The following is a 12282-nucleotide window of genomic DNA, read 5'->3' as shown; positions in this document are numbered from 1 at the left end:
ACAACAGGGGGAGCAAAGGAAGAAAGGGACCAGCGTGCGGCCGCCGTACCAATCTTTACCGGCTAATCAGGAAAATAAAAAGACGAACGAGGCTCCTCACGGCCCTTTACATTCGAAATTCGCAAATTCCTGAAGTCTCACCTCACGGGAGGCGCCGGAGTAAACGGGACTAAGTCGTGGTCGGCCGACAAGGATGTAAGTTCCACAATGTGCAGGCCAGCTCTCGCAGCGTGATACTACTTCTGACCCGAACTCCGTGTTGGATGGCTCGTCCCTGAAACTGTTGCAATTCGACAAGCAAGGTTCGTTTGAAGGAAATTAATCGTGAGCTGCATGCACGCCCGGTTCGCAGGCGAGTTTTTTCTTTGGTAGAACCAAACACTGCAGCGTGGTGGAGTAGGCCGGCAGGAGGTGTAGAAATATGTAGTTCTGGATTTCGGTGGACCACAAGAATAGTAGGTCGTGGAAGCGTAGAATCAATTGTTGTTTATACAAGACAGTATCGAATGACAGAGCCAGACCTTAACTGACGGATGTTGAAAGAAGAGAAGATGAGCTCCCGGTTGCCCATGGGAAGGGTGGCGCTGAAGGTGGAAAAGGAATGCAACGCTGCCATCAGGCCTGAACCACGTCGCTTTCCAAGACAGAGAGAGACGCATGAAGGAAGGCCCGCAAGAACTCAGTACTAGCACTGTACGCTTGACGGCCACCAACTCCTTAGCACCTTCACCTGCAGTTGGTGTAGAATACAGACAGGGTCGCGTGGGGCCCTCAAACTTTCCCGCCCTTCGGTGCCGCCTCCGTCTGGATACTGGTCAAGAGCGTCCCTTTTGAGGCGAGCTGGTTTTGGAGTTGGACTCTGGGCCCCGTCGGACAACACGGGGAGACTATCTTAGTGGTCAGGTGCGATCATGGATCTGGGGTCTGGGCTTGAGCCTGTTGTGAACCCTTGACTCCGTGCTCCGTACCCAATTCCATTTTCGGCAGGCCAGGGAATACCGCCATCTCTCGCATCAAGATTAATGATCCCAGCAGAGGTATGTACATGTGTGTTCGCCAGGGGCTGGTAACGGCGGGCCAGACAGCCAGCCAAGTGTGGGCAACGAGCCTGGATGCTCACACACATCCTGACTGCAGGTGGCGCTGGGGATTTCAGATTAGCGGCGGGTCTTTGGCTGCATGCATTAGCTATTAGCTGGCTGGTTGACCATTATGGTACATCTGTATGTATGTACAGTGGGAGGGGAAGCAAGCATGAGAAGATCCGCTACCTGGCTCCTCCGTATCGCGCTTCACCATAACAATACTCCGTATACGGAGTTCTGCGGCAATATAAAAGTATGCTTCTTGATAGCCAAATATATTCCACCACAGACTGTATGTAGTATGTGGCTTCTTTGGTGGTTCTTGAGTCGTATGTTGGTAATAGTGACATCTTCCACGGTTTGCGCGAGACATATGTGTTGATACATAGGCCTGTGCCTTGTTTGATTACTGAGAATGTGATATTCGATGTCAGTACCTGACCAATACGTACCAGGTTTGGGATCACTGCGTACCAAATGGTCGTAGTCCCAAGTTAGCTGGCACCCAGGCAACTAACTAACGAGAGCAAGTGTGCGTCGTATGTACAGCCTCGTTTTGGATAGTATACGGAGTTGACTAACACCAGCTACCAACCAACTCCTATGACCTGTCAGAGCCAACTGGACGGGCGGAATACTCCGTCGCCACCATGGCTCCCATCATAGCGTGTAGGGTCAAAAGACTCGGGGTAGTTGTTCATTCTTGCCAACCAAGAGAGACATGGCTTGGCGGCGCACCCGCCTTGCCGCAGAACTGGACTTTTGGCCGAAACGGTGGAGAGAAAACTGAGCAACTGGCACCGGGGCAAGACGATGTTGCAGGTCGACGCAGACCATGCAACTTGTGCTTGTCGCTTGGCTCACCACTTCCCTCATTTCCTTTGCTGGAGTATTTTAGCTCAAAGAAGACGAGCACAGTCTGCGTGGATCTCGTGCGTCCAGCCGCCAGTCGCGATCGAGAGATAGCCTTGATATCCTGGTCTAGTGCAAGGATGACAGGTCCCCGGGTTGAGCAACTCGTAGCGTAACCAGTGTGGGGGTGCGAATGAGGTTGTCGGTCGGTGGTGGGATTCTGAGCCGACACATGTCGACAAGTTAACCTCCCGAAGGCTTTGCGATCTGGTATACAAAGTAATAATAATCTCGAACTCGTCCTTGTCCTTTGATGGACCATGTCTGGCGGGTGTTCCATTCACGTGCCAAGGTGAGATAGAAGCGCCGATAAACGCGCAGGCAACATGCAGACAAGCAAGCTCGAGTCAGGTCGCTCTTGCCGCTCGCGCTCATGTCTGGTACTCCGTACACATGCCCATCTTGCTCCTTTGCCCTCTCGTCTCTTAATCCAAAACACACCCTTGAGCACAACCAACTTCGACGGATAATTCTGCTTCATCTTCTGCCACAAGTATCTGGAGCTTTTCTTTCTCCACCAAAGTCGCTTAAAATGTTCTCAATTGTTCAATGGAACATGCACACTTTGCCTACTCTATTGATCCCCAGGGCCCTTGCATGTGAAAGGTGTGCTCAAACAGATGAGACAACCGGCCTGCGTCCGAGATGCTGTCAAGCTTTTTCATCTTTAAACTTATCCAGCCCCTGTCCATGATGGAAGCAGAGAAGTCAGATCTGCGCCTAGCGTGAACGTCTTTTGGCGTCGTACGGAGTCCTCCGTACATGGGACATGATTTCGATTGAGCAAGCAGGAACAGGAGTTGTGTAACTGTGTCTCGCATAAAATCCACCATCTCCACCGTATTGTGAGAGGCCTCGAGGCCCCTGTCTTCCTCTTTTGTCAAGCTCGAGTCCCGACTCCCAGTCGTGGAACACAGTAGAAAGGGTCTGTTGGACGCCGCCCATGATGAAACAGATCCACACAACTCCCGCTGCCGACGGCCATCCGGCGACGGGGACGGATACAGCCACATGGTAGTTTGTCCTTCAAATGACCTATCTCTAAGGAGAGCTGGCTGGACACAGCTGAGCACTTCAACTGTATCAAATGAGGCACTATTTTGTTCTGCCAATTCCGACACAAAGGTGGCTAGTCGGCGCATTGATAAAAAAATAGTAGAGCACCCTTTCCTATTGGCTGCCTAGTCTGTTCTTGTTCCAAGTTGTAATAGATTCAGCTAACGCGATTAGCATCAACTGTCGCAACCGCTGCAACGTTTGCGGGATTAGCCGTTTCCTTGGACCTAGCCGCGAGTCCAGCTTGGCAGACTGAGAATCGACAATCGAGTCGTCGTTTTTGGTACTGCAGAGACTTTGCAAGTGTCAATACCGTGTCCCGGGATGCCCAGCGCGAGAACTGGACAAGACATTGAAGAGTTCATCCATCAGCCGTATAGTTGCCACTTTGCCAATGCGTTCGACATGCCGTTGCAAATTGTGGAAGCGACTAGAAACACTACATCCGCTTCTGGTATCCATCATAAGTAAGAAAATCGTTCATAATGGTCACCATCCGCGGTACGTGTTGATGAGAAAAGGCTGCGGACATAGGAGCACTTCTCCAAGGTCGAGTATATCCTGGGATGCTGGGACCTATAAACCAAAATTGGATGTAACCCAAAAGAACAGCAATAGCTGCCATTTATCCCGTCCGCCGGCTCTAAGAATACTCGAGCCCATAAGACTTATAAATCAATGAGCGACTCCCTTGAATGAAGGTTAATTTCCCCCGCCCCAAGAGTTGGTCTCCCACGTCACACAATGTCAAGTCAACATGCCGAACGTGACGAGCCATACGTGAATCTTGCACCAAGCTCAGCACGGAATGGCCGAATATCGAAGCTCATGAAATCGGAAATAGGTCTGCGAGAATTTTCACTTTTTCCAGCGTCGGCCTAACTCCATTCCTCCCACGACATCAAAACCAGCACTGTTGGATCTAGGCGACGAGTCTTGACGCTGATTTGACAATTTGTTTTCTCCGAATTATGATGTCGTCAGGGCACGTGGATAGATACTCTTTCTATCTCTTTCCCAAAAAGGGGATAAATAGTGTTCCTGACCCTATTTGATCGTCTTTAGACATGGTTGCTAGTCTCCGAGCTTTTGAAATAGCTACTGTGTAGCAGCCTGTCTTCGAGTTTAATTGTCAATTCGATTATTTGGACTTTCCCACGGGACATGAAATTCATTCGCACGGTTGAACGGTCATTAGCCAAAAGTTGGGCTTGAGTTTTCCACAATGCTCTTTGCAAAGCCTTCATGCTTTGGGATAGTAGATTAGCAACAGATTTCGCTGGGGTGGTGGCAGCGAAATACGTCCATCGCCAGGCTCAATTTTGTCTCCGTCTCAAGGCCGAGTCTGCATCGCCGAGCAAGTATCAGTACCAGTTGGAGAGACCCTGTACGGGCTGGTCTGAAACTAGCTATGCCGTCGGGACCTGGGATAGTTTGCGTCGTGGACTCATACAGTGGTGCACATCTTGCCAAGCAACCAACCCTTATGTGTGACGCAACTACACCTGAAACCACCTTCAACCGGGACAAAGTAGACTAAAGAAGAGAGAAAATCTATTGTTGGCGCTGCAGCATTTATGATACAGACAGAAATCACCGTCCCGCAACAGCAAGGGCGCCCCAATAACAAGAATCATCTCGAGGCCGCCCGCCATTCCAGTCGTGGCAGATTATACATGGACACGTTTCCCCGGCGCTCACTGCTCAACCCCATAATTTTGTGCTTTTGCGCCTTTTCCACCATTCCTTGGTCAGCGCGAATTCGTGGCGTCGAATATATTTCCCTTCCAAAAAGGTGCAAGCCCGCCGCTCCCACCAGTTGTTTAGTCCGGCAGGCTAGAACACTTCAGAAGACGGAAAATATAGCTTTTGACGTTGGACGGGGAGAATTTATCGGAGCTTAGACCATAGCTTGGGAGCGGCGCAGGCGGTGGCGCAGTGGGCAAGGTGGAAGACTAGATGTTCAGTTAGCTGGACTGAATTCGCAACGAGGATGGCTCGGTATAGGCCAATTGAATCGATCCCATGTTGTTGGATTCGTCTCATCGACGGCAGGGCTTGGACTTATTATCGTGGGCTAAGACGTACACTCCTCGACGCAATCCTCCTTGGCTTCGCCCTCGCTCTCCTGTTGCTGAACACGCTCGACACACTCGTCGAAGTGGTGCTTGGCAGGGGCACACTGAGCAGAATTTTTGCATTCTACCGTAAAAAATATTGTCAGCACAAGCCGCGTTGAAGCAAAGGGAGTATTTGTCCCATGGGGAGTGTTGCCCCGTTACTCGAGGGAAATGCCTCGCCGGACAGCCGAGGACAGGCGAGCCGACCGTGTGGACGGATTGGGGGAATGAAAATGTTTAGACGGACCTTCCTCAAGAGTCTCCTTGGGGTCGACAATCTCTTCCTCATCCTCTTCCTCCTCTTCTTCTTCCTCCTCCTCCTCCTCCCCCTCCTCGGCGTCCTCGGCGGCCTCGGTAGCTTCCTCAGTAGCCTCTTCCGAGGTCTCTTCGTCCTTTGACTCGTCCTCGGCGGCCTGCTCCTCCTGCAAGAGTTGTGTCAGTAATTTATTTCACGAGTGAGAGATTTTTGGTTGAATTCCGTGTCGGACTGATGGCGTTGCACCAATGGCCGTGGTGGACGCCGCAAAAAGGTTCGTCACGGTCGGCAAAGGGGAACAAGCCGAAATCGTACCTTGGGCTCCTCGGCAGGGGCCTCGGCCTCAACAACGCTCCATGGCGTAACGGCCTCGACAATCTCGGAAAGGGCGTCCCAGATACCCATCGCGACAGGTGGATAGATCACAATGGAAGGTTATGGTTGTGTGTTTGAGGTATCTCACTAAGATCGTATGAGGTCGGAAGCTCTCGGTCAAAGTCGCGAGAGCGAAATCTGATCCGGAATTGGCATAATTTGATTGGTTGATTGGCATCCACAGGACAATTGCAGGTCACGCATTGAATCACGTGACCGCTTCCTAATTGGCTTGGAACTGCCAATTGGAGCGTCAGTTTGTGGCCCTGCTCCGTACACCATACTGCAGCCGTAATTGATGAAGTGCCAACTACAAGTCACGGGCGGCTTACTAACACCATCCCAATGTCAAGACTCAAGAGTGATTCACTCTTGGGATATCATTTGGGTTCTGTCGACATAATTTTAAAGTAACATGCAAGAGCAGTATTGAGGTAGCTTTCTCAAGGTAAGGGTTGTTCCTATGGATCTTCCCGGCTGTCTGAACGTCGCCAACCCATGCCTGCGTTAATGTTCTAAATTGACAAGTCGTGAAAACGAATCAAATTGCCAACCCTAAACCCACTAGAATATATCATTTTTGCCCCCAGCGCCGTAAAAGCCAAGTAATGGCTCAAGCAGGGCCTCGCGAATATCATGGTATTCATAACCCGTTTCTAGAGTATGAGCTATGCAAGTCAAAATGCGGTTTTGGTGTGGTGGACACTGGAAACCGAGACGATGCAAAAACGCTGCTGCTAAAACAAAGAAACCAAGTCGAGATCACTCGTCCGTGGCGCCTCGATCCACTTCTCCCCGAATATGGTCTTCTAGGCGCATACTGATCTGCTGTGCTTGCGCTTCGTCATAGCCAGGTGGAGGTTCATCGGGTGCCCGGCGACTGGAGGAGCTGTCTGACCGATTGGTCCGTGGAACGGTCAGTGTTGTCGTCGATTCCGGTGGATTTGCACCGGGGCCCTCATATGCGGGCAAAGGCTCATCTGGTATATCGGCACCGGGGCCCATCTCCCTCCTCATTTCCTGGTACTGGAACAAGCGTTCTCTGAGCCGTATATATGTTTCATTGAACTCCATCATGCCGCCATCGGAGAAGGTGAATTTCACTTCTATTCTTGGCAGGTCAGGCGGAATGTTTCCTCCAGAGACGGGGATACAATCCGACTTCCACACCCAGCCCCACCACATGGACGATGATGTACTAGAGTCCTGGAACTTGAGAATCGGGGCGCTGAAGGATTCAAATTTTGGCTCCTGTGTGGGCTTGGAGGGGAGATATACAATCTGATTATCCGCGTTAGCATATGGGAGAGGAGATGGTGATACAAGGATTGGCAGGCATGATTTGGAAGACTCACTCTCTTATTAGTGAGGAACAATGTGCCCTTGTCGCTCTTACACTGAAACGGGGTACATCGGGCCTTGAGTTCCTGGGGCACAGATAGGTCGCATGATATTCTTGAATCAAGTTTGAGGAGTATTCGTTCGTTTCCAAGCTTGACAAAGCCTCCTTGGTTCAGCATAACCCAACTAGCAGAAGAGTCAGGATCAGTAGGACGTCTTGGACGAGATGGACTGGTGATCAGATAATCATGAGGGTTGTCCATGACGAAAAACAGGGCACTTGACACCCATGGAGAAGATGCCCATGGGAAAAAGGAAACCAAACGATATGAAACAGAACGAAGTTTATAAAAAAAAAAGAAGGCTAGAGAAAAGGAGCCGGAGGTGGCGAGGAGAGTCTAGAGTTGAGAGGTGAGATTGGTCAAAGCATGACCATCAATGCCAAGGGTCCGGGAGAGAGTCCGGAGGTATGAGGCATGGGAGAGATGAACAACAACAAGACAAAGACCAGAAACGGGTGAATTGTGAATTGAGAAGCACAACAAGGACAAAAAAAAAAGACGGGCCCAGGACAAATAGGTACAAGAGAGAGACGAAAAGGATAAGATAGGGCAGGAAAGGATGGAAGGGGTGAGGATGAGGGTGAGGGTGAGGGTGAGGGTGAGTGTGAGGTGAGGAAGTCTTCAGTCTGAAGCTAAGGGGAGGGGTGTGTAGCGAGGAGTGAATTGAGAGAAGAGAGACCAGTCGTCCCATGCTGAAGAGGCTTACTTTATCGACATTGTCACGGACAGGGTTTGGCAAACCCTAGCAGCAGTAGAAGCAGTGGGCGAAGCCGCGGCAGTAGTCGCACCCGCAACTCGTCTCCAGATTCCCGGGCTGCACCTTGAGTAGTACCCAGACGGGCATCGCCTCGCAGGCAAGCGTTTGCGCAAGTGGTGAGAGATGTCGCGAGTAATACTCGGTACTAACAGGAGCAGTCAACGGGTTCAAGGCTCTGGCGAGGTGGGAGTGGGGCACATTCGCACATTCGCGGACTGGCGGCGTGGGAATGGGCGCGGGAACGGGCGAGGGCGTGTCGGCGTCAAGCCGGGAGGATGAGGCAAATGATGGAATGATGCCGAGGATTGAGTACGGAGCACCGAGGAGGTGGCTGGGAGAGGAGGATGGGAGAGGAATAAAGGGGACATGGAGGAGAAAATATGACGGTTGGAAGAGCGTGAAGTGAAGCACGGCGGAAGAGGGACTGAGGGACAAAGCAGGCTGCACATGCACACGCTGGAGGGCTTGGGCACGCACTGTTGGGGACGTTCAAGGCCAAGGATATGCAGGCTGGGGCAAAGGCAGCCTGAGGCTCAGCGCTCGGGGCTCGTGGCTCAAGGCTTGGGGCTCAAGTGCCCTGCCATCCAGATGTCAGCCTGGTCGAGTTGATGCTAAGATGTCGAGATTGGGGTGAGCAGGCCGCGCGGGCGACGGGGACCTGGGCGAGCACCAGACAGGAGGAGACTGGAGGGGCAAAAAGCGAGGCGGGGGGGGGGAGGCCCCCAGTGCACGCGCAATGGGGCCAGTGAATGGCGGGGAGGGGCGCGCTGGGGGGTCGAGCAGGAGGGACCCGTGGATGGGGATCGATTCCTGGGCCCGGTTCACTAATGGGCCATCGACTTAACACGGCTAGCAGACTGGCTGACTGGCCGGATTCGAGGCGGCTTCTGCGGCCAAAGCGCCTGCACATGAACGAGCAACAAACATCAATTGATTCAAGCACGCAGAGGGACAAGGAGAGGGAGGCGAGACAGCCCCTAAGTTGCCAGACACGTCGAGTCAACATTCGACATGTCCATGTCCGCTCGTTCCCGAGTATTTGTGTCACCACCACGCCGCCGCGCCTTGGTAGGTGCCCAAGCAAACCAAGTTGGAGGAGCGAGTTTGCGTCCACTTGGTCCGACGGCACATACAACAGACCAGCAGAACTCCATCGACCAACTGCCAACAACATCTGGACATGCGCCGTAATCTCACGACCCGGAAAAACGAGACCAGTGAATTCAACGACTTGCAGGCGCGGCATCAAGGGCCAAACAGCCATCTAGGCACGCAGTCGGCTGTTGGGTCGAGGAGAAATTGTCATTTGTGTCTGGGATATGGTCCGTTACGAGTACCAAGTAACTTACTCCTCAGTCGCATGCGCAGCAGGCTGGCATTCGGTCAGTCAATCAGTCAGGCCATTGTCCAGACATGATCGACGCGGTGGTGCAAATGAGGCCAATTTTTCGACAGATGCATACTTAGATGCCACTCCGTCTCGTCTCCGTCGTCATGCCTTGTGAAGACCCAACCCCAGACGTGAAGCCGTCTCCACACACGAGGCTTTGTTGCAAATGTGTGTGATGACCAAAAACAGTACAGTATTTACACAGGCACTCAGCCATGCACAGAGTTGACGAGCCAGAGATTTCGGCCAGGGGACCCTGACGTCTTTTTGGCGTCCCTTGATGGACCCCCCGGACGCTTCTCTCCAACTAGGAAACAGGCTCTAGACTTCTTCAGCGATTGGATCCGGCAGGGCAGAAAAAGGAAGGGGATGCTACAACGGCCGAAGCCTAAAAGGGCTTGTGAAACAAGATGCCGGGTTGTTGGGAACACAACTACTAATGCATATATATACTCCGTATATACTACGTACATATGTACATAGTATATGCAGCGCTCGGTCTTGGCTGTATTTATACACACAGCTAACGACCTACACCAGTAGTCTTGTGTTGCATTGCGCAGTGGCCAACACCCGTTGAATTATTCCGGGACCTGATGTACATGCTGTATGGATATGGATGGACTAGCCAAGAGGTCAAGTTGGTCTTCCATCTGTCGTCCTGGTGGTGTTCAGCACTATATTCCGGGCTTCATACGTACGTAGTACCAGACCTTGACTGACAAGACTAGGTAGATTTTGAACACTCACTCCTCACTCTGTCTGTACTTGGCAAGGCAAGATCAACGAGCAGCCTCCAATGTCGTCTAATGCTGGCGTCGACAGAACAGACACACCTACGACTCGCTGGGCGAAACCTGACTCGTCTGCGTTTCTGGCGCCTTTCTCATGACCAACCAAGGTTTTCACTACTATCTGTGTTCCTTGAGCTGTCGGCTCAGATACTCCGTCCCCTGGTAGTAGTATTTCATTGTTTCTCAATTGCACATCGGCACTATACGTACGCCAGGGGTGAGCGCGAGCTGCCGTCGTCTCGTTCTCCACGTGCCTGAGGCCAAGCCATCCCGGTCAGGCAGGCAACAAGGCAAGCGGCAAGCAGCGATGCTGCATCAAGTAGTGCAAATAGGCAGGCAGGCAGGCAGGCAGGGGCAACCAGTAGCAAGAGCCCCATCAAAATTGGAAGGGGCTTGTCTCTCACAGATGGATGCCGTCTCTCCTCTTGTCTTCTCTCGTCTTCTCTTCTCGTTGGGCGACATTCGGAGCACGCGGGTGGATCATCATACTGCCTGGTGAAGAATGCTCCAAATGCCCTTACAAGCAGGGTCCAAGACCACGCACTCGTACAGCAATGTCTCAAGTCCTCTGGCGCGACTTGATGACAGAAAAGCAGACAGGCCCGCGCAACGCCACTGTGCTGCTGGATGTGCTGCTGGATGTCCGCCACTCTGTCGCATCCCTCACTCTGTTGAATCCAGCCATAATCCTTGTTGGTGTGGGGTTCCAGCATCTCGACCCAGCGCCAGCATTCCGTGGGCCGGGCAAGGACACTCGTCCCCGTTAAAAGCGTGGATGGTTATCGCGATAGGTGTGGTATTGCCTGCTGCATTTGTGTGGTGTTCCGCCTTGGTCCGACTGCGCCTCTGCCTTTCTACCCGTGGCCGTTCAACAATAGGAGGTGGCCACGAAGCTGGCCGATAATGACCCAGACGTTAGGTAAACTGTATGTGCCATCTGGCTGGCAAGGTAGCAGTGCCTAGTCAGGAAGGGCTTATCACCTGAAGGACTAGGACCAAGAGTTCATGCTGATGAACATGGTAGCAGCACTAGCCAGGCCTCGAAATGATCAGGCGACGATCCCTCTAGGGCTAATGCAAGTGAGATGTGAACTGCAGGCTGGTTTTGGCCGACCACCTTGGACCAATTCATCCACCTAGGGAGCAGATAGGGCTAAGTTGCTATCTCGTACCTGCATGAAGTGCAACAATGACGACATCGAATGGCCGGCTGACTCGGCCTGCGTCTCGGCATTTGTATCTGGCAGGACTCCAGGAATTGCAAATGCTGTTTCGGGAGGAAGCTCAACCAAGCTGCGAAAACCGACACTCGAGTCATGTTGATGATGTGCACAAGAGAGATTCAATCCGCCATAAATTGAACTCAGCTGTCGGTATAATACATGTGCACCGTGCCGTTGCCGTGTCGATCTGGGCTGACGAACACCAGCTACCCCCCGGTGCCCAACCAATTCAAAGTATCGACCAGCCGAAGAACTTGAGAGACTTCAGGACCCGAGCTGAGTGTTGAAACTAAAATTAGCAACAAGGTTCGGAGACATACCACGCAGTCGCACTAGCAATCGCCATGTCTCTCATATCAGATTTTGCCAATGTCTGTAATCAGCCGACTCCAAGTCGCGGCTGTTTAGTTGCTTTGATAAATTCGAAGCTTGTGCGCCGGATTCTGAAGTCTAGACCACTGCACTGCCTGCTCTGCAGCGAGTACACCGCACACCCACCTTGGTCGCAACACGCCTTATCAACAAACATACATAAGGCTTGGCAAGCTTGGATTCCTCGTATGGCACGTTTGCAGGAAAGGGGCAGATACGATACTAGTGTCCCAAACACGGCAGATCTGCTCGATGCTTGCCTGGAATCATCCATCTGCCACTCAAGCTTTGCAGGCACGCCGTCGGCATAGTCATCCCTCATACGCGGCTTTCGGCTTCCGGGATGCCTCCCGTCTCGTCCGTCGGCAAGCCATGTCGTAACGCCGGGCGAAAACAGATGGGAAATAGAGCTGGCTCCGGGAGAGGTATGCGCACGTTGTAAAAGAAGGAAGACACGGACAGAAAGTTGCCCAGGGAAGCCGCTCCCTTCCCAGATGGCCGCACCACAAGATACGGAAAATATTTCAGCACAGGTTGCT

The 12282-nt window shown here is 52.3% G+C and overlaps 1 protein-coding gene across 1 annotated transcript; it reads right to left on the bottom strand.

Annotated features, from left to right (window-relative positions):
• Positions 1-6566: 6566 nt before the first annotated feature.
• Positions 6567-7408, bottom strand: MAA_02123 (WW domain-binding protein; the record flags this gene model as incomplete). The annotated part of the gene is made up of 2 exons (XM_007820121.1): positions 6567-7085; positions 7160-7408. 2 exons carry the CDS (start codon positions 7406-7408, stop codon positions 6567-6569), a joined length of 768 nt encoding a protein of 255 aa, XP_007818312.1.
• Positions 7409-12282: the final 4874 nt, after the last annotated feature.

This window comes from Metarhizium robertsii (assembly GCF_000187425.2).
Source record: "Metarhizium robertsii ARSEF 23 chromosome Unknown MAA_Scf_1, whole genome shotgun sequence".
NCBI lineage: Eukaryota > Fungi > Ascomycota > Sordariomycetes > Hypocreales > Clavicipitaceae > Metarhizium > Metarhizium robertsii.
Note: the sequence above shows the minus strand (reverse complement) of the source record. Positions and strands in the feature narration are given on the sequence as shown.